The sequence below is a fragment of the Rhineura floridana genome, chromosome 4 (assembly GCF_030035675.1).
Source record: "Rhineura floridana isolate rRhiFlo1 chromosome 4, rRhiFlo1.hap2, whole genome shotgun sequence".
NCBI classification, from domain to species: domain Eukaryota; kingdom Metazoa; phylum Chordata; class Lepidosauria; order Squamata; family Rhineuridae; genus Rhineura; species Rhineura floridana.
The window spans coordinates 107,854,042-107,876,124 of record NC_084483.1 but is presented as its reverse complement, the minus strand read 5'-3'; the positions used below and the strand labels follow the sequence as shown (position 1 = coordinate 107,876,124).

Below are 22,083 nucleotides of genomic sequence, written 5' to 3'. Positions count from 1 at the left end.
CTGTACCGCTAGCAGCAGACACTGCCGTGAACATCCAATACTACTGCAGAAATTCCACATCATTGATGTCATAACATGACAGGCAGCGCTAGTGCAAGATGGGATGGGGTCATTCAAAAAAATTTCAGACTGAACGCCTATGCCTCCGATCACTATGGTCTGAATTAACTGAGAACCAATTCTGCCAGACAACAGAATAGTTAGATTTTAGTGCTATAAATAAAAAGAAATCTAGGGCACAAAACAAATGTGGCAACTAATTTGTGTAGTTTTTCTTTCATGTAAATATATTTAAGGCCCATGATAGAATTAGAACTATACAGTTGCAGAATACACACATTGCACAGCTACACACAGAATAATCATAGCCTCTTACAGGGACGTTGTATGGATTAGTAAGAAAATATATGTAAAGCACTCCAGCTGCAATGCTTTTGTATGTAAGTCACTTCTTTCCTTTACTTCTTAAACGTTTTATATAAAGTTGATATATGCCAAAAGTATAATCCTCAGCACTTAATTGAAATTCGTCATCCAGACAGAACTTTTGTTACAAGACTACTTAAAAAATACCAATCAACACCACACAGCTGTATTGAAAAAGTGATTATATATATGTTGACTTCTGTGCTTTTTTATTTTGATAACTTGTGGTTTTTATGAAGATTAAGAGTTGAAAAAGAATAAAGATCTCAAAATAATAGTTTCAGACCGACGTGGCAGAATTTTATTTTCATATTGTTTTCGGTCTTCTGGATTGCTGTTTATTGGAAGCTTTAGTTCCCTATGTTTAGGGTGTTGTGCTATGACAGAAGCTTAATCAGTTTTGTGGTTTTGTTTTTATACAGTTTAATACGTTATACCTTGAGTTCTTTTTTGAAAAAGGCAGGATCTAAGCTTTTTAAATAAAAAGCCCCTGTGACCTCCAGATTCAGAGAGCGGAAACCAAATAAGCTCCACTAGTGTCAGATTTGGAAAATACTGTTAATGATCTTTGGTTTCATTTTTATCAAACACATTATGGCAACTTTAATCATCACATGAAACCAGTGACTCTCTCACACCACAGCAAACATGTGGCATCCTGGTTTTTACCTTCCACTCTGCCAATCATCTGAAAATAATCAGTCAAATAACAGACATAAAGACTAATTAGACACCAATGACTGGAATGGTGATTTTGTGTGGCACACCCCTGTACTTTCACACTTGAAAATACGCAAGGGAGTCCAGTGCTTGAGAATGTTTTCCAAGTAAACCATGTTATACGTTTGTTTAAATAAGTAGTGATTTTTCATTTTCATTCATTTTCATTAAACTTATGACTTTGTAATTATTTTAAAAACATAGGTTTCCAGGTTACGCATTAAAAATAAAATAAGAATTTCAATGCGAACTGTGGTATAGTTCCTCCCCCACCCCTCCAAAAAAGAGAAGAACCCACAATTAAAGAACCTCTTAGCACTAGGCATGTTAATAGTTTCTATGGAAAGAATACTAGTAATCTTTAGAATTATTTTATTGCTGAAATAAATTAAACACTTAATAAACAGCATCAACAGCCAACCACACCAACAAGTACGACAATTGTCTACATTGTGGGAAAACAGCAGGAACACCATACTCCATTACTAATTTAGTCTTAGTTATGTTACATTATAAATTATATAGAACTTAAAATCATCTGAGTACTGAGCATAAAACTGCATTTTCAAGTTTTCCAAACACTCCACTGTGGATAAGGCAATAATACAAAGCATAGCAGCAAGACATGGCCATCCCGTACCCTAGACTCCAAACCTGGTAAGTTTGCAGAACTCATATCTGCTGAGAGGAATGTGTGAAGATGTTTGCTTGCATATGAATACTTTGCTGCAGAAGCAAGAAAGAGAGTCCACTGGAAATTAAATAAGACACCCTGGATTCCCAAAAACAAACAAACAAAAAGCTGTGTTTTAGCTTGTGCTGGTGTTTGGAACATCTTGAACATCAGCTAAATGAAGTTTTTGTCTGAAACAAACAGTTAAGGAATTATGTCTCACAAGATTAAGCTATAAAAGTCTTATGTTTTTTCTGGTATGACATGGACATTGGGAACAGCAATATTTAAGATAATAAGTCTCAGCTTCTCTAGCCATTAAAGAGCCACAGGAACATACGAAAAATACTTCATGGGTTTATTTTTCTTACACAACCATATTGTTTATGACATTTTTATCTGCCTCTTTCTTGCAAGGCCCTTAGGATGGCATACATGGCTCCCTGCTTCCTGTTTTATCATCACAAGATTGGCCCTTTTTCTTGGTGTTGCCTAACGGCACATTACATTAAATGCACAGTTTAGTTACACTGCAGTATTTTAACTTTTAAGTGGCAGCCAAGGAGGGTCTGATCATGACCTTGGTGAGGAAGGATTTTTTAAATATATAAAAAAATTCCTCACCCTTCTATGCTGTGATCCCAACCAAAAATTCTCCCCACTCCCCCTCTAAAGCTCCCATATAGCTCAGACAAAATGCTGCTCTTGGAGCCAAATAGCAGCTTGAGGGGCAATTTTCACCAGGACCACAGTGCAGGGTGAAAAGGCTAAATCCTCCCTACCCCCACACTATTTTAATTCTCCTCCAGCCACTGTTATTCCAAGTTAAGAAAAAAATTGTGCAACACCACATAATGCATTTAAGTCAGCTTCATGGCTGAGTGGGTATGTGGTCCAAGCCACTAACCACACTATCTCAAATGATTCATGAATTATATAAGGATTAATACAAGCATAAAGAACTCCTGCTCAGAACACTGAGAGAATACTGTTGTAGGGCATAAAGTAATGGTATCAGGTCTTCTGAGGCAAATTAGCACACTGCTGCCCGAAAGAGGAGACGAAGGAGAAGCAACTTGAAATTGGCGAGATGTATGTGCAGAGTGTGTGCAAAGATATTCAGCTAAAAGAAGAGACATTAGTAAAAATCAAGAAAAATAATAATAGTATGCCTACATATGCTGTGTGTAGAAAATAGTGTGCACCATAAGAAGGAGTTGCTCATGTATATGAAGAATGGAAAAACAGCAAGACAAGATAAGGAAAAAGGAAATAATTTAAAGAGAAAAAACCCAAACCAAATAGTACATGAGAAAAGAACAGAGAAGACATCGGAACTACCTTTAGATCCTCTCAGCACCAGTGATCCAACTGATATGTCTCATCAAAGGACCTGCAGTTGATTTCTGAAAGATGGGCTGACACGTTTAAACAGGACAAGGGTGGGGAACCCTGCCATGTCTAGAAGTGGCCAACCCACCACAAGCCACTTTGACAGATGGGTAGCCCAACTATCTGTCAGTCACCAAACATCGTAAGAGTCTTCCTTTGCAGCCCCAGCTTGAATCTGGCACTTTTTGAATTCAAGCAGAGGTTGCTTGAATTCTTGTTTGAACTTTCCCATTTTTGATATCATATGACATCAGGCGGGGGAAAGATGGGTGTGGTTTGCCCCAAATGGCCTGGTGGGCCAACCTCAAGAGTCCCAGAAGGCCTAATTAGGCCCCCAGGCTGGAGGTTCCCCATAGATTTCATTTTTTTAAAAGCAAATTTATAAGCATTCAGCAGTTTTCACCCCTTTTAATATTTTGGATACATCTAACTACTATATATTTTTCTATTCTTATATCCAAACATTATATCCTTCTTACAGCTAGATATTTTTAAATGATTGTAATGTTCACGTAAAATTGCTGCAAAGTTTGGGGATCTCTGTATTAAGAACTAATAAAAATATCAACTTGGGTGTCCATTTCAGTCATACTTCTTCATTAAGAAATAAACCAGGCTTCTGGTGGCAATTTCTTCTAAACATTCACAATGTATACCTTGAGAACCCCAAAATACACAAGATGATTTTTGATCTCACTTTTGGGGAATTAATAATGCACTTGAGAGCCTGTGTGGTGAAGTGGTTAGAGTGTTGGAGTAAAACCTGGGAGACTGGGGTTGAAATCCCCACTTGCTAATGATGCTCACTGGAAGACCTTGGGCTAGTCACTGCTTCTCAGCCTGCGAGGATAAAATGGAGAGGGAGAGAGTGACATGCTCCACCTTGAGCTCCTTCGAAGAAAGGCAGGATATATAAATATAATAATAAATTTCTAATGTATTTGTAAAACAAGATTAAAAACTTGGAAGAGTTCAAGCGTACAGGCTAAAAAAAGGTGCTTGAGGTGTTGAACTGATGCCGAGTTGTTTAACTCATCATTACAATCTGCTTAAATTGAGGTGTACAATTTGGGCAATTAACACTTGCTTTGTCAAGATAGGCCATTTCAGAAAAAGGATACATAGAAGAATTCAGTTCTTCCAGCTGCAGAGCAAGAAAACAGAATCAGCATGCTAGTGATAAATTATGTAGACAAGTGTCAATTAGTTGGGCCCAGAGTGCTCCTCTGGCAAACAGAAGGGCTCCTTCCATTCACAGAAAGGACTGAGATCCAGTGAAGGCTTACACTGGAGAAAAGGGAGGGAGAACACAATTTATTGCTGCATTTGACACTATACTTTTTCAGAGGTTCGTCCCCAACCCTCTGGAGCAGCTTTTCAGAGGGCAAAGAATACTGCAGGGGAAAGGCAAAATGGCAAAAATTGTGTGCCCCCCCCCCAATCAGAAGCATCTGGTTCCACTCACAGAAACTTTGTTTCCTACCTGATGACAATTACTTAAAGTTCATTTCTCTTTTTTTATCCTAATCTTTCACTTAACAAAGCAGTTCTCAAGGCATTCAAGATAACATTCAAAATACAACAAAACAATCAAAAGCCAAAAAAGGAAGCAAAAACCAGAACCGGTATAGCAGATAATTAAAGAGTCAGCTTTAAATACCAACATTAATAGAAAGCCACCCTGAACAAAACTGTCTTCACTTGGTGCCAAAAACTAAAAAGAAAAGGAGCCAGAAAAACCTCACATGGAAGAGAGTTCCATAACTATGGGACGGCTAAAGAAAAGGCCTTTCAAGTATCCCAACTAATCTAGCATCCAGCCATGCTGGGATGCAGAGAAGGGCCTCTTCATCAGACTTTGGGCTGCAAACAATATGAAAGGAGGTGCCCCAAATCCAAATCATTTAGAGTTTTATAGGTACTAACCAGCACTTTGCATGGAAGCATATTACACTTACATCTGTCAGCAATCTATCCAGATTGGAGTCACTAGCTAGTTTTCTTTTATCTTCAGGAAGTTCTTCTAACTCCCCATAAAGCTCTAGATTCAAGCGAGCCAGCTTCTCCTGCATTCCTCTTACGTGCTCCATTTGCTCTATGGAACATTCATTTCCTGAAATAATCAGAATACAGAGTTATCAAATCAAAGATCTGACAGTGATAAAATAGTACATCATCTTTTATACTTATACCAGTATAACTACAAATGTTCTTACCCAGATCAGAACATATCCACTTAGTTTTTTTTTCTTACTATGAAGATGAATATTGATATATTAAGGTCAAGGACTTCCACCCTTCTGTGCTTAGACTGAATCTTGTTTCATGAGCAATTAGGATCTCTAACAGAAAGTTATTTGCAGAATATTGATGATAGAAATATATTCAAAATTTATTCCACCCCTTTGTATTCATTTTAACTTCTTAATCAACATTTTCCCAGTCATGCTAATATTCTGCTAAACTTGCCCTTCCCTAGGCTACTGGTCTTCCAGCTCCACCCTCTCTCCAACTTCTATTCACAATCTCTCTGCAATCATTTTATGAATTAACTATCAGGACACCCCAGTATAAAATATTTATGTTCCAGGGGGAGATAAAAGCAATGGAGGGTATTGGTCCACACCCCTATATTGCAATTTCTGTGCATCTGAAAATAGTGAGCTATATTTTTTGTAATGTATGTACCCTACTTTCCAGCCCTGATGTAACATCCCAAGGACAATGAAACATGCTGCAGGGTCATTTCACAGGAAGTGAGAGAAATAAGAATTTAAACTATATTGGCTCACGTCTTTTTCTTTTCTTTAAAACAAACAAAAAATACAGCTGCAGAGACTGTAATCTGAAATGGAAGCACAGACTGGTGGCATTGATTTTTAATCCATCCCCATGGCATTTTTGCCACTGTAACTCACTCTCTTCCCTAAGTTGCTTTTTCTCAGGTACCCAGAGTGCTATGTCCATGTGCATACAGGCTGAACTTCATAACTTCCCATGCTGAGGGAAGGTCTTAAAGGGGAAGTCTAAGTGTGTTTGGTGAACACATTTAGGATCTAAGCATGTTTACCAAACACACTTAGTCTCCTCCTTGCAACGGAACTCTGATAAGGGCTAATCACAGGGAGGATTCTAAGCACATTCAGCCAAACATGCTTAGACTCTTCCATCAAACCTTCCCTTCTGCAAAGGTTTGAAGTGTGGCTGATGCACATGGCGGTTGGGGTGAGGCATACGTGTGCATCCCTGTTCCTTCCCCTCTTTTAGCCTACACGCATTCAGGCAAACACCTGAACAGGGTTCAAGTCTTCTAAGAGGCAAGATGGAGGTTGAAAGGGACCATGACAAGGCATGGTGAGGGACTGTACCAGCTTCTGAATGAGAATATTTACAGTAGTATAAGATAAGATGCTATGCTGAAGTCTGTCAATAGTACCACTGTCTTTCCCCCTCTGCCACAGAAACCCTGGAGGTTTACAGAGAGAAGACGTTTAGTGAAACTCCACCCAACTTGTATGAATAATTTTAGTATCTGGTCTGATATCTTATAATCACTCAGACTTTCAGCTATACCCTATGCTTTTAGATGTGAAAGAAATGTTTGTTCATGTGAAGTAGCATCAAAGTTACCAAATGCTTGAAGTTTGCCAGAGTGAAAGTCATTGAGAAGACTCAGAAGTCCTTTCTCCATCTCTTGAACATCTGATACATCAGTGAGAAATGAGTGCTGGATTGGAGCTGACTGTGCCCCTTTGCTTTCTGTTCCTGGTGCTTTGGCTTTCTCTTTCATGCCTCTGAGAAAAAAAGATATTAAAATTATAGTCATCTATTTGCTCTCAGCTTTGTTGCTATCTTGAATGTTCAACTTAACAAATGCCTTAAAGAAAAAGTCATCCTGACACAAAAACACATACATATTAACAAATCCATCATGTTATATCCAAAACTAGTGTTCTAATTTACAATTCATAGTATCAACTTCTGAAGCTACTGTTATGGCAACCTGATTGCACAAACAGCCTTTCTAGATTTCACATTTCATTATTAAGAAGGGAAAAATAGCTCTACCTGATATGATGCAAAATTTTCATGGCAAATTCATGGCTAAGAAAGGATATGTCCTAATGATCGAATAGGGATAATCACTTGAATGACAGGGATTTCTTTCTTTAAAAAATGTTTGACAATTCTAAGGGGAAACTTTTTAAGGGTCTCATTGTTTCACTGAAAGCTATCCAAACCATGTGCGTAATCCACGCAATAATCAGCAATCCCTGTTTTTGAAACATATTTCAGACAACCTGTTTTAGAAAAGAATTAACAGAAGCCTAACAGCCAACCTCAGAATTCTGAAAATGTGTATCTGCAGTTTAAACAAATTGTGAACAAGATCAAGAACAATACTGACTTCCTACCATAAGATACACAAGATTTGTTTGAGGAAAAAGTATTTTCTTTAATTATTATTCAATCTTATGAATGGGCCTTAGTTGTAGGATTACTGGGTGATAATTCAATCCTAGTCCTACTCAGAGTAGACCCATTGAGTTAATAAATATCACTAATCTGCGTACTTAGTTGAATACAACCCCCTATTTTTCTATATTCTAAGTTTGTTTTTAATATTTCTGGTTTGTTTGTTTTTGTGGTTTTATATTTTATGCTTGTATATCACCTTGCATGCCTTGTCGCAGAAAGACAACTGATAAATTGAATAAATAGTAAAATTCTTTGAAGTATTTTAGTTAATTTTTTTTCCTTCTGTGATTCGTTGGAACTTTAGTGCTAAAAGTGACCACTGTCAATTCAAGCTTATACATGTCTTTCTCAGAAATAAAAGCCATTGTGCTTAATGAGGCTTATTCCAAGTTATGTAGGTATAACATGCAGGCTGAATCACCTCTTCATTTTTTCTCTTCCTAGAAAAGCATAGGGCCTCAATTCTGCCAGCAAGTTGACAAGAGCCAGCAACATATGACCACTTACCTTTTAAACTTTGGTCTCTGCAAAGATGGCTGCGGTGGAGGATTTGAAAACCCTGTACTTTTGCTAGCAGGCACAGAGTTTTTCTTATTGACAACCTGAGTGATGTGAGAAGTGGATGATTTAGGACTCCTCCTCTTGGTTTTTCTTTCTTCCATTTTCACAGATTATTCGTTGGTACTATACGGTCAATACTTTTCTGTACTGGGGAGGGGGGAAGGAGATTAAAGAATATATATAGTTAACTGTGCCAATGAAAAGTTGGATTAATATTTAACATATTAATTTTAGAGTATTTTTATTTTTGTTTAATGTCTGTGAGGTGTTTCAACAGTGTTCTTAGGAAGCAGAATATAAATGTCTCAAATATGTATGTTTAAGAAAAACAACACCAAGTGCCTAGGCTTGATATTCACGAAAAAGCTTAGGGGACTGGAATGCACGATTAAAACAAAGTTGATTCTTTCTTCCGCTCACGAAATAAAACCGAGGTAAACAAAATTTACTCTCTTAAAGCTGGTATTTATTATGCACAAAATCACATTTCTGAATCTGTTTAAGGAAAAGAGCAGAGATCACTCGCGGCCAGGTGGGACACTGGCCGAGGGCCCCTGCGCTTCCCTTCCGCAATCCGCAGCAAGATTGCTGACGCGGATAACAGAACAGAAGCTTCAGAGCCGCCCGCCATTCCCCCGCTTCACCTACCTTTCTCTCTGCTGTTTTTTGCAGCTGTGAGAGCAGGTTTGCCATCAAGCAAGATGGCGGCCGAGGTTTTCCTAAGGGGATGAAGCCTCTGCCGCCATCTTGGTTGATGGCAGCAGTGCACGCGTGTAGCACGCATGCGTGCCATCAACCAAGATGACGGCACAGGCTTTAGCCCCTTAGGGAAACCTCGGCTGCCATCTTAATTGATGGTAAACTTGCGCGCGCAATGCGCGCTGCCGAAAAAATATCACAGAGGAAGTTAAGTAAAGCGATAGAATGGTAGGTGGCTTGGGATCTCCCGCCCTGCGCTCCGCGGTACGAATGCTGCCTCGAATCGCAGGAGTGCCGGGGCTCTGGGCAGGCTGGGGCAGGCCCTGGGAGCAAGTTAAAGATCCAGTTAAGCCTCAGGAAGCCTATAGTTTGCACAGTGAATGGTGTCTCAGAAAGTATGTATTTTGAGTCTGATAGTCCCAACAGTTACATATCTGAGTTGACTGTAGAAGATGAATATCATTAACAGGCTTGGCTCCCCCCCCCATGGTCTTTTGAATAAAAGGTTTTGATCCACTCAGTGAGTGCACAGCCTGTATACAGAGGCTTCTCATATGGCTCAGTAGAGCCATTTTATCTCCTCCCTTGCCTGGGCATACACGTAAGTAAATGGCTTGCTGCACTAACAGAAATGAAGGGCTGTACACACTTCCCAAATCCACATCCACTCCCTACATTTGCCTCAGCAGAAGTTCTCATGTTCCAGAATACATGCAAGTTGCATCAGACAGAGAGGGACAAGAGACTGGGGATGTGGGAGACTCACAAAGACCTGCTTACTATGATATACAGGCTAGTGGGGACAAGAACAGGGTTCTATCATGCTCTATGGGAATTCTCAATGCCCAGGTGCCCATGCTGCATCAACTAGGGCCAAAGATTATTTTTGAAAAGTTTCCCAGCTATGGCTTAAATTAGATTTGAAGGAATGGAACTTCTTTGATAGGCATATATGAATATTCCTTGATTTATCTGCTAAGATACTGCCTATTAGGAGTGAAAACACAAGATTTCCTTTTTACAAGAGACTTCTACAGGAGAATTAGGAATATATAATAACCTCTTTGAAACTATAATATTCTCAAGTATAATTACTAATGATTCCAGAATGTAGTCTGGTGAAAATGAAAATGTTCATTTGTTGTTGTTATGTACCTTCAAGTTGATTTCGACTTATGGCAAACCATAAGCGACCTCCAATAGCATCTGTTATAAACCACCCTGTTCAAATCTTGTAAGTTCAGGTCTGTGACTTCCTTTATGAAATCAATCCATTTCTTGTTTGGCCTTCCTCTTTTTCTACTCCCTTCCGTTTTCCCCAACATTACTGGCTTTTCTAGTGAATCATGTCTTCTCATGATGTGTCCAAAGTATGGTAACCTCAGTTTCATCACTTTAGCTTCTAGTGATAATTCTGGTTTAATTTGTTTTAACACCCAATTATTTGTCTTTTTCGCAGTCCATGGTATGCGTAAAGCTCTCCTCCAACACCACATTTCAAATGATTTGATTTTTCTTTTGCCTGCTTTTTTCACTGTCCAACTTTCACATCCATACATAGAGATCGGAAATACCATGGTCTGAATGATCCTGACTTTAGTGTTCAGTTCAGTTTTGCATTTGAGGACATTTTCTAGCTATCTCATAGCTGCCCTCCCCAGTTCTAGTCTTCTAATTTCTTGACTAATGTCTCCATTTTGCTTAATGACGGTGCCAAGGTATTGATCCTTGACAAGTTCAATGTCGTTGTTGTCAGCTTTAAAGCTACATAAACCTTCTGTTGTCATTACTTTGGTTTTCTTGATGTTCAGCTGTAGTCCTGCTTTTGTGCTTTCCTCTTTAACTTTTATCAGCATTTGTTTCAAATTATTACTGGTTTCTGCAAGTAGTATGGTATTGTCTGTATATCTTAAATGATTGATGTTTCTCCCTCCAATTTTCACACCTCCTTCATCTTGGTCCAGTCCCACTTTCCGTATGATATGTTCTGCATATAGATTAAACAAATAGGGTGATAAAATACACCAATCTCATACCTTTTCTGATTGGGAACCAATCTGTTTCTCCATATTCTGGCCTTACAATAACCTCTTGTCCACAGTATAGATGTTCGCACTCTTGGATAAATTTACTTCATAATTCAAGAGGTTTTCTGTTTTATATTGTTGCAGCAGACATTAATAAAAATGAATCATTATTTACAGATGCCAAACTGAATTGGTGCTTTTACGTGCTTACATAAACAGAACGAACAAAAGGTTGGTGACCATCCAACAGAGAGTTAAGGGCACTTAAGCTTGTTGAAATTAATGGTTTTAAGTGCACTTGACTGTTGGATTGTGGCCTTTATTTTGATGAAGACGATTCCAAATGAGATGGTGTACCTGTTATATAGCAATAATTGTGGTGGTATGTGTTCCAAATCTGTGTTCCAACAGTGTGAGGAAACCTACACACATAGAGTAGCATATAACTGCAGATTTGCGAACCACAGTCCTACAAAATTAGTAAATATAAATAATGCAATCATACAACCCAATACTAAGCACATGTACTCCCATCTATAGGATTTTTACCCAAATAAATGTGTTTTATATAGGTGTATATAGTGGAAATGGTCTGGATTTTAAAGTCTGTTAGCTTAACCAAACAACTTTTGTTTCTAAAACTCAGCTCTTTCCCCACCTCCTTGTCAGTTCCTTGTCACTAGGGTGACTCAGATCCCTTTGCTGGAAGACCTGTTTCACAGTTATGAAGGTTTCAGTTCTATAATCACTTACCTGAGCGTAAGGCACATTGAACTCTTGAGTAGACATGTATAGGATTGCACCATTAGATGTATATTTCCTGGCACATCTCTAAGGGGAGATGATTCCATAAAGTGGGTGGCATGGCAGAGAAGGCCCTTCCCCTAGATACTGCAAGATTAGCATCTGCAGGCTGCAACATAACCAGAAGGGCCTTTCAGATCTCAGTGATCAGGTAGATCTGTACAGGAGAAAGGGTTCTCTCAGGTAACCTAGTCTTAGGTTGTTTGGAGCAAAACCGTAAACCTGGTTTTGCAGCGAAGTGGCAGCCAGTGCAGACCTTTCAAAAGTGATGTTATATGTTCACAGTAGGCAGCCCCACTTAACCAAGTGATGACATTCCACACTAGCTGCAGCTTCTGGACCAGCCTTCAGGGCAGCCCCACATAGAGTACATTACAGTAATCCAGTCTTGAGGTTACTAACATCCGGATCACTGTGGACAGGCTGTCCAGAAGCAGTCCCTGTTCAGGAGCAGTTAAAGCTGGCATAGCAGCCACAGCTGGTTCAATGCATTCCTAGCCATTGAGGCCACCTGGATCTCACCTGACAACCTCCTACAGCCTTTGTACCCATTTCTTAAGGGAGCATTCAACCCTGTTTAAAACAGGCAAATTACCCAATTCGCAGACACAAGAACGCCCCCAGCCACAGCCTCTATCTTGTCACGATTCAGCCTCAGGTTATTGGCCCTCATCCAGCAAACCACTACATCCAGGTACCAATCCAGAACTTGCATGACCACTCTTGACTAAGATGTACCCAAGAAATAGAATCGGGTGTTTATTGCAATAAAAGTGACTGTCAAAGCAAGCTATCATTTTGTATGATATAAAAGGCTCAGGCTGCAATTCTGAACACACTTACTTGGGAGTAACTCCCACTGAGCACAGTGGAAGTTACTTATGAATAAATATGTATAGGTTGAATTGTAACTCTCATTAATGTTTGGATATTTTTATTGGAATTGGCCAATTCACTTGGACGTTGAGCTCCAAAAAAGTGTCCCTGCATTTCTGCAACTTAAAATTATCTTTGCATTTTAGGAGTTCTTGGAAACTGCACACTGGAAGGATTATATAATGAAGTCTATTTATAGATCACTGAAAAATTAATACCAGTACAGTGTAAGTTGCTCAAATGTGAAAATAATAATAAAATCATGGTATTATAATAAAACAAGCCATGCATTTTTGAAAATGTTAAAATTAGAAGGCACATCCTAGCATTAATTTAGTTAAGTGAATCTGTAGACCATACAAGGACCCCCATTTTATCTTTGATCTGCATGTATGATTCCACTAATTCTTTATATCAGAAACAAAAATAAATAAATATTCATATAAAGCATACAAATTAATAAAGTAAACAAATTTTTAAAGTAACAAGACCACATTCAAACAAACAGCAAAATCAAACTGTTCTGAGTTAAAATGCTTACAGTAGTAGTTCTTACAACTTTTGTTGTACGCCCCATTTCGTTATGTAAAAAGCAAAGTTATACTTAATACAAAACCACACATAATATGGTAACCTCATTTAGAAAATGCAAAGTAGAATTGTAAAATAAAAGGATTTATTAGAAAACACTTGTGTCATTCTTTGGAGGCACATCTCTTTGTATCAGCTGTCTCTTCATACACAAAGAATTAGTGGAATCACACATGCAGACCTAAAGCTGTAATGGTGGTTCTTGTATAGTCTAGAGCAGCCTTTCCCAACCTTTGAGTCCCCAGAGGTTGTTAGACTACAACTCCCATCAGCCCCAGCCAGCATGGCCAATGGTCAGAAATGATGGGAATTGTAGTCCAACAACATCTGGGGACTCAGGTTGGGAAAAGCTGGTCTAGAGATTCGCTTCTAGCTTTCTTTTTCCAGGGACAGGCTGTAGCTCTGGGATATCAAGATGGTATGACAGACTTGCACCCTTTTCCTGTTGTTACTGTCCCAAAGAGTGGGACATAAAGACTTTCCCTCATTTATGGTAATTTCACTTTACAGGGAATGAGATAGGAAATAAACCATTCTGAACTGACCTATGTGCCGCAACAAGTTACCAGGCCAGCGGCTCCTGAGCTGCAGGTGGATGCCGTGGAGCTTCCCACCAGCTCCTCCTCCTCCAGCCCCCCCTCCTGCTGGCTACTGTTGGGTTGCGCTGTCAGTCCATTAGCTATGCCCTTATGCAATCACTATATTCCATTTCCTCTCCCATCTGGTTTTCTGGTTTTTGCTCCAAACAATCAGCCAACATTCTATAGTCACTGAGCATGCTCAGTTCTCACTTGTATGTTTTTGCAGGTTTCCCCCATTGAGGGTTCTTTTTCAACATTTTATATATGTTTGCTGTTTGACAAACCATGGGGTTTTCTGAAGCCTGCTAATACCTCCTTCTTGTGTGTGGGAAGTGCCAGGCAATAGCATTCACACTATCTGAAATAGCAGGAATGATAGCAAATATATATTTATTTATTTTTAAAAATCTCACAGTTTCCACCACAAAAGGTGCCAAGGCATCTCACAACTATAATCAAATAGATATATAACCATAAAACAAATGTTAACTACCTAACTACATAATAGAAATATTAGCCCCTATTCTCCACAAAATATGATGAATATTTCAATGAAGTGGAAGACCGCACTTCTCATGTAAAAGTTAATACAACATGGGAAAAAATGCCTCTTATAATATGCTAGCTATTCACCATCTGGCTACTGGGAAGTTAGTGAGAAAACTTTATCTCAGATTAAAGGATATTAAAAATTTAACAGATGACATTATTTCATTCCAAATAATAAGTTCTATAACTGAAGTAGGGATTCTAAGAGTGAATGTGGAATATGCCAATGAATCAAAGTAATTCAAGTCATAGACAGATTTAAATATTGACCAGGAGTCATCAGATCAGCTAAGAAATACTGTTGAAGAGATACATATGTTACCAATTGGTGCTTAAGGAGGAGGCATACAGAAGGAAAAGACACGAGTCTTTTCCAAGCTAACCCACAAATGAGAGAGAGGGCCTTTCTGGTAGTGGCATTAAAAACTGTGGAATGCCCTTCTTCAGGAAGCTTGGCTAGTTCTTATTTTGCCAGACTCTTGGATTTTTTAAAAGTTTGCACCCTGTTGTTACAAATGATCTTTAGTGTTGCCCTGTTTTTAAATCTTCAGTTCTTTACATTTATTATTTATTTATATATTGTTGTAATTTCATTTATTTATTTATTTATTATTAAATTTATCCCGCCCTTCCTCCCAGTAGGAGCAGATTGTATATGTCTACACATAATTATATGAATGCTGTATCTCGAAGTAGGGCTGGGAATGCCCCCTGCCTGAAACCCTAGAGAGTCGCGGCGTCAGTGTAGATGATACTGAGCTTGATGGACCAATAGCCTGATTCAGTAAGGTGGCTTCCCAAGTTCTTAAAAATATCAAAGTTTCTGAGGCAATCTCAAAACCAACAGCAACTGGAATCTGGCTGCAGTGTTAGAAGTAGAGCAGAGGTTCCCCAATGGTGGTCTGCTTAGACTTCATAGTCTACAGCATGTCTGTGGATTTGTGTCTGAAGATGCATTAAATATTCATAATTATTTTAATTGTATTTTTGCTTCTTTTATTTCTTATATATTATATTATATTGTAGTACAATTTATATGCCATAGAATTCAAGTTATAATAAAATAAATAAATACAGTATCTATGAAATAAAAGAAGCCATTAAAATACAATTCTGAAAAATACACCATCTAGCACAACACATTGCAGTTGCTACAACTGGGAGAAAAAGCATTACAAGGTCCTCCAAAATCCTCAACAATTTCCAGGTGCTGGTGCTGGTGGGGAGGTTTGGGAACCATTGGAGTAGAGGAATATCTCTACCATCAAGTTTGTAACATAATCCAATCTTTTTCAGCTTCATCCACTCCTACAATGGGAGGATAACACAATCTAGCGTTCTACCTTCTTTTGTCCCACCCTCGTCCTCCATTGGCATGCAGCCCTCAGAAGGCTGCTCAGGGCCTCGGACTGGAAAAAAAGTTTTCCTGGCCTTACAAGATGCCATTCGCTGTCAGCATTGTGCATATGATCTGCAAGAGTGCAAGAAGCAACTACAGGGCAAACAAATAAATGAACCCACCCTACATTTCTTCTGTAAAAATACCTGAGTTTGAAAGTGCAAGAAATTCTGTCTTTTCTTCTTTGGGAGTGGAACACGATACTTCCAAGTCACTACAATGATATGGCCCTGGATTTCTCTATTCTGTTCTATGAGCAACTGCCACTGCTGCTATGGGAACGAAAGATAGCTGAAACTTCAAAAGAAATAACCAGGAAATTCACTATGTACACCACAGACCAAAAAAGTATCACTCTACTGCTTTTCTTATCTCTATGGGAAAAAGAAGTACGGTATCCCATACGTGAGCACTTGAGTGACCGGTGCATCCTGGGTCCATTGATAGGGAATGATGAGATCCTGCGCAGGCGCAACAGTCACGTTTGTGCTTTCACATTCTTTCTCTCTCTGATTTGCGCTTGAGGGGAAGTGGGTTCCTTTGACCAGGTGTGCAAGTCGGAGGCAACGAACTTGGGTGAGACACCCGCGGAGAGTTGGGTGGTCTGCCCCTCCTTTTCTCTTTCAGCCGTTACACGCTGCTGGATAGAGAAATGGCAGTTACGGGGCCAAGGAACTGTATTCTGCCACCCAGGGCAGCAGGTGGGAGGCCCTGTTGTATTTAGAGAGCCAGCTGCAGGCATGCCGGGGCCCTTGGGCACCAGCCTGCCCAGGCCCGGGCACTCCCCTTCTGCAATTTGTAGCAGGATTGGTACTGCAGATTGCCGGGCAGGAGATCCTAAGCCATCTTGGTTGATGGCACGCATGTGTGCTACATGCGTGCATTGCTGCCATCAACCAAGATGGCAGCAGAGGCTTCAGCCCCTTAGGAAAACCTCAGCTGCCATCATGAGAACAGTAGGTGAACAGCAGAGAACAGTAGGTGAAGCGGGGGAATGGCGGGCAGCTCCGAAGTTCCTGTCCTGCTATCCACGGCAGCAATCCTGCCACGGATTGCAGAAGGGGAGCGCAGGGCCCCCTCAGAGGCCCCTATAGCCCCAGGAGCCCTCAGCCAGTGCCCCACCTGGCCGCCCTTTAGAACTGCCCTTTAGAACCATGCGTGCCATCAACCAAGACGGCAGCAGAGTCTTCAGCCCCTTAGGGAAACCCTGGCCGCCATCTTGATTGATGGCAAACCTGCGTGCACAGCCAAAAAAACAGCACAGGGAAAGGTAAGTAGAGCAGGGGAATGGCAGGTGGCTTGGGATCTCCCGCCCTGCAATCCGCGGTACCAATCTTGCCACGAATTGCAGAAGGGAAGTGCCGGGGCCAGGGGCAGGCTGGTGCCCAAGGGCCCTGGCATGCCTGGGGGTGGCCCTGATCACTCATGCATCTCTTTGCTGCCTCTAAAATACTTGACTACCAGAACTAATTTCCTAAGGCTGAAGGATAATTTATTGGGTTACAGCTGGTAAAAATGGAAGGAGAATTGAAAGTGTGCTGGACGTCTGGCTCAATTACGACAACCTTCCCAAAGAAAATCCCGTTCCAATTGACAAGAAGAACAGAAATCTTAGAAAATTCTGTGCCGCGCTGACTCAAGCTTATTATTATTTATTTTATTTAAAATATTTATACCCCGCCCTTTCTCCAGAGAACTCAGGGCAGCTTACAAGAATATTCATAAAAAAGATTAAAACAGTAAATATACAAAATTAAAAACAATTAGAATGAATAAAATCAAGTACAATTAGTTAACCAATTCAATTAAAAGCTCGTCTAAAAAGGATCGTCTTCACCTTAGCACGGAAGGACAAAAGCGAGGAGGCTAATCGCACTTCACTAGGGAGCGAATTCCACAATCTGGGGGCGGCCAATGAAAAAGCCATATTCTGTGTCTTTGCAAGAAGAACTTGTGAAAAGGATGGAGTAGTGAGTAAGGCCTCTCCGGAGGATCTTAGAGTCCGGGCAGGTTCATAGAGGGAGATACAGTCTAACAGATAACCTGGACCTAAGCCGTATAAGGCTTTATAGGTCAAAACCAGCACTTTGAATTGTGCCCGGAAACATATTGGCAGCCAGTGGAGCTGGTACAGCAAAGGGGTTGTATGTTCCCTGAGCCCGGCTCCAGTTAACATTCTGGCTGCAGCTCTTTGTACCAATTTAAGTTTCCGAGCAGTCTTCAGTGGCAGCCCTACGTAGAGCGCGTTACAGTAGTCTAATTGGGATGTAACTAAGGCATGTGTCACCATAGTCAAGTCTGATAGGTCAAGGAACGGGCGCAGTTGGCGAACTAATCTTAATTGAGCAAAGGCACTCCCAGCCACAGCAGAGACCTGGGCCTCCAGGCTCAAAGCTGAGTCCAGGAGTACCCCCAAACTGCGAACCTGCGATTTCAGGGGGAGTGTAACCCCATCCAGCACAAGTTGAATCCCTATTCCCTGATCCACCTTATGACTGACAAGAAGCACTTCTGTCTTGTCTGGATTTAATTTCAGCTTGTTCATCCCCATCCAATCCATCACTGATACCAGGCATCGGTTCAGAACCTGGACAGCTTCCTTGGTATCATGAGGTGGAAAGGAGAAGTAGAGTTGGGTGTCATCCGCATATTGGTGGCACCGAACCCCAAAACTCCGGATAACCTCTCCCAGTGGTTTCATGTAGATGTTAAATAACATGGGGGATAGAATTGAACCTTGAGGGACCCCGTAGGTCAATGGCCAAGGGGTCGAGCAGGCATCCCCCATAACCACCTTCTGGGTTCACCCCTCTAGGAAGGACTGAAGCCACTGCAACACAGTGCCTCCAAGTCCCATCCCAGAGAGGCAACCCAGGAGGATACCATGGTCGATGGTATCGAAAGCCGCTGAGAGATCCAGTAGAACTAACAGGGACACACTCCCCCTGTCCAGTTCCCTACTAAGGTCATCCACCAAGGCGACCAAAGCCATCTCAGTTCCAAAACCGGGCCTGAAACCAGATTGGAATGGATCTAGATAGTCTGTGTCATCCAAAAAGCTCTGGAGCTGAGCGGCCACCACCCGTTCTATTATCTTGCCCAAAAAAGGAATATTGGAGACTGGGCGGTAGTTGCCTAATAGTGAGGGGTCCAGGGAGGTTTTTTTCAATAAAGGTCTTATCACTGCCTCCTTTAAACTAGGGGGCATTCTGCCTTGTTTTAAAGAGGCATTAATCACTTTCCTGGTCCACTCAATCAGTCCCCCTCTGGCATTTTTTATAAGCCAGGAAGGGCAAGGATCCAACATGCAGGTGGTCGGACGTGCCTCTCCAAGGACTTTGTCCACATCTTCAGGTTGAACAAGCTGAAAAGAATCCATTTTAATTAAGCAAGCAGGGGCCAAGGTTACATCTACAGAGGCTGTATCAATTTTGGCATCTAAGAGCAAATCTGAGCAACTTTATCCGCAAAATATCGTGGAAATTCATGACAGCGGGTTGCTGGGTGGTCAACATCAAATTCATGGGGGTCAGAATATAAGAGACCCCTGACCACTCGAAATAATTCCGCTGGGCGAGATCCCGCGGATGCAATGGAGGCGGAGAAGAAGGATTCTTCTGAGCCTGCACTGCCACGGTGTAGGTCTTTAAATAGGCTCTGGCCCGTGTTTGGTCAGATTCGCTCAGAGTTTTTCGCCAACGTCGCTCTAGTCTCCGTCTTTCGTGTTTCATCGCCATCAGCTCCTCGGTAAACCAAGGAGAAGACTTGGCTCCAAAGCGCGAAAGGGGACGCTTAGGAGCGATTGTGTCCACAGCCCTGGTCATTGCCTCATTCCAGAGGTCAACCAGGGCTTCGACAGAATCACCTGCCGAGGTGACAGGAAAGTCCCCAAGAGTCATCAGAAAACCATCTGGATCCATCAGTCTCCTGGGGCGGACCATTCTAATCGGTCCCCCACCCCTGTGGAGGTTATGAGTTCCAGTGAGTTTAAACTTAACCAGGAAGTGGTCTGTCCATGACAAAGGAACTGATACAAGTTCCTCCACACCAAGATCACCTACATCCCGTCCAATACAGAAAACAAGGTCTAAGGTATGACCAGCAACATGCGTGGGGCCAGATATTATTTGAGACAGACCCATGGTTGCCATGGAGGCCATGAAATCCTGAGCCACTCCAGAAAGGGCAGTATCGGCATGGATATTGAAATCACCCAGCACTACTAGTCTAGGGGACTCCAACACCAAACCCGAGACTACCCTAGTAAGCTCAGGAAGGGAGACAGTTGGGCAGCGGGGTGGGCAGTACACCAACAGAATCCCTATTCTGTCTCGAGCACCCAACTTCAAATAAATGCATTCAAACCCTGAAGACTCTGGGAGAGGATGCCTGGTTAGGTTGATGGTATTTCGAAAAACCACTGCAACTCCACCTCCCCGTCCCCCAGGTCTAGGCTGCTGATGAACAGAGAAACCGGGAGGGCAGAGCTGGGAGAGATTAACCCCCCCAGCCTCATCCAACCAAGTCTCTGTAATACACGCCAGGTCAGCGTGCTCATCCAGAATCAATTCCTGAATAGCATTAGATTTACCATTTACTGACCTGGCGTTCACAAGCAGTATTTTTAGCCCGGGGGAAGTGTCACCAAGACTATCCAGGTTATCTGGGTGGGGGGACAGCTTGGGGGTTACCAAAAACCTGCTGGGTTTCCCCTTAGCTCGGTTGAATAATTGTCTCCCAGGACCGTATCTCCCCTGCCCCTCCAAAACACTAATGGCCACTCCCTGCACCCCCTCCCTTGATTCCTCATTGGTCCATATAGATGATTGTTTCCTCTTATTCATAGAAACTATTCGCAGTCAAGGTTTAATCAAGTGAGCCACTGAAACGGGACATGGGAAGGTTAAATCTAGTGAAGAGAAAGTATTATTAATCTCGGAAGATTCATCTGGGAGAGGTTCAATTTGTTCTAGACCAGGGTCCAAGCAGCATACATTTGATAGGTGTACTTGTTTAAAGTTTGAAGAAGAGCCTCCAAAGGTATAAGCCTTTTGAGGAGGAGCTTCTTTGTCATTATCCAAATGCCCTACATCAGTCCAGTAAGATGGTAAACTAGAAGGAGCTGTCATAGTAGAGGAAGTAGCTGGACAGACATTCTCACTAGGACCCTGAAGTACATTAGAAAAATTGGAATTAACATCTGCTGTAGGCATAGCAACAGTGTCGTTACTAATTGCAGATAGTGCCAGATTTAATAAACGAAAATCCTCCCCCCATTTATCATTCTTCAGAGTCAGTGACTGAAATGGAGAACCCAATGGGCAAAAAACATCAAGTACAGAATCCAGTTCAATTAAGTTCCCAGTAACCGCTGGTTCTAATGTTATTAATGGTTGCTGAGTTGTCTTACGAATACCATTAATAAGGGGCTGCACAGGGGCTACATTTTCAAAAAATCTCATGGTTTCTATACCAAGTGACATCAAAAACCGTTTATGTTGGAGTAACCATCCAGCTTTTTCATATGAGTTAAAAGACACTACAGTGCGAGCTGTAATCTGATTATAGTGGAGATATTCCACATAATCTATGTCCTCCAAAAAGAAGAAACCGGGCAAAACACTTTCAAGAATTCCCAGAAGCTTACCAAGGACTTCGCATTTACCAACTTGAAGCAATTCAGGAGATTGATATTTACAGAAGCAACATACATGCTCAGCACATGACTGCTGGAACCGCCTCCTGAGAACATTTCCGACGTGCCTTCCTTGTGCATTGTGGGAATTGTAGTACAATTCTATCCCAAACAGTAATATTTCCAGGAATATATATATATATATTCTCACAATATTTCGATAAGAGGGGACCTCACAGAGTGGGGCTGGAATAGCAAGGATGGGGAGAACGCAACACAGAGCAGTAAGAAGAATGAATAGTCTTTCAGGTTATACTGCTCGCCATACGGCCTTCAACCATAGGAGACTACAACTGCCGTGGTTCTTTTGGTAAGACGAGGAACACCTCATAACCTCCTTCTGACAATAGTGCTGATCGGCTCTGCTAATTGCAGTTATCCGTAATTGGCTGGGGTGGATTTCACAGGCACACAAAACAGGCGGGACTGTAGACATCTCAGTTAGAGGAAGCAGAGCGCTCTCCCAATTAATAAAAAAAATGAAGTAAAATCCATGGTTTCAGTTACTGTTGTTATCATTATCATTTAGGGACTGTGCATGCTCCCTAATCTACTTCTCAAATATGGAGTGCTTTAAAAAGTTCCAAAGTGTCGAAAACCGGTGCTGGTTG

The 22,083-nt window shown here is 41.2% G+C and overlaps 1 protein-coding gene and 1 long non-coding RNA gene across 7 annotated transcripts in view; one reads left to right on the top strand and one right to left on the bottom strand.

The window, feature by feature from the left end:
• Positions 1–8,514, top strand: part of LOC133383382 (uncharacterized) — a 75,983-nt gene extending 67,469 nt beyond the window's left edge. Inside the window, exon 3 of the long non-coding RNA XR_009762273.1 lies at positions 8,135–8,514. This is a non-coding gene — a long non-coding RNA (uncharacterized LOC133383382). The remainder of the gene's footprint in view (positions 1–8,134) is intronic.
• On the bottom strand, positions 1,502–9,001 carry CCDC28A (coiled-coil domain containing 28A). Of its 6 annotated transcripts, XM_061624001.1 has the most exons (6): positions 8,900–9,000; positions 8,198–8,398; positions 6,842–7,005; positions 5,170–5,324; positions 4,333–4,355; positions 1,502–2,010 (listed from the first exon to the last, which is right to left on the bottom strand). In XM_061624001.1, exons 2-6 carry the CDS (start codon positions 8,350–8,352, stop codon positions 1,956–1,958), a joined length of 552 nt encoding a protein of 183 aa, XP_061479985.1. In that variant the 5' UTR covers positions 8,353–8,398; positions 8,900–9,000; the 3' UTR covers positions 1,502–1,955. The 6 variants fall into 6 exon arrangements, with proteins under 6 accessions (XP_061479985.1, XP_061479987.1, XP_061479981.1 ...); XM_061624003.1 differs by lacking the exons at positions 1,502–2,010; positions 4,333–4,355 and adding an exon at positions 2,024–4,051; XM_061623997.1 differs by lacking the exon at positions 1,502–2,010 and having other exon boundaries at positions 4,333–4,498; positions 8,900–9,001.
• Between the last annotated feature and the right edge of the window lie 13,082 nt (positions 9,002–22,083).

Bases quoted from the DNA above. Each gene is read 5' to 3' on its own strand.
- CCDC28A (XM_061623997.1), bottom strand. From the start codon at position 8,352: ATGGAAGAAAGAAAAACCAAGAGGAGGAGTCCTAAATCATCCACTTCT. The intron at 7,006-8,197 runs GTAAGTGGTCAT...TTTTTTTCTCAG, and splicing joins CAGAGACCAAAGTTTAAAAG to AGGCATGAAAGAGAAAGCCA. The intron at 5,325-6,841 runs GTAACTTTGATG...TGATTATTTCAG, and splicing joins TGGCAAACTTCAAGCATTTG to GAAATGAATGTTCCATAGAG.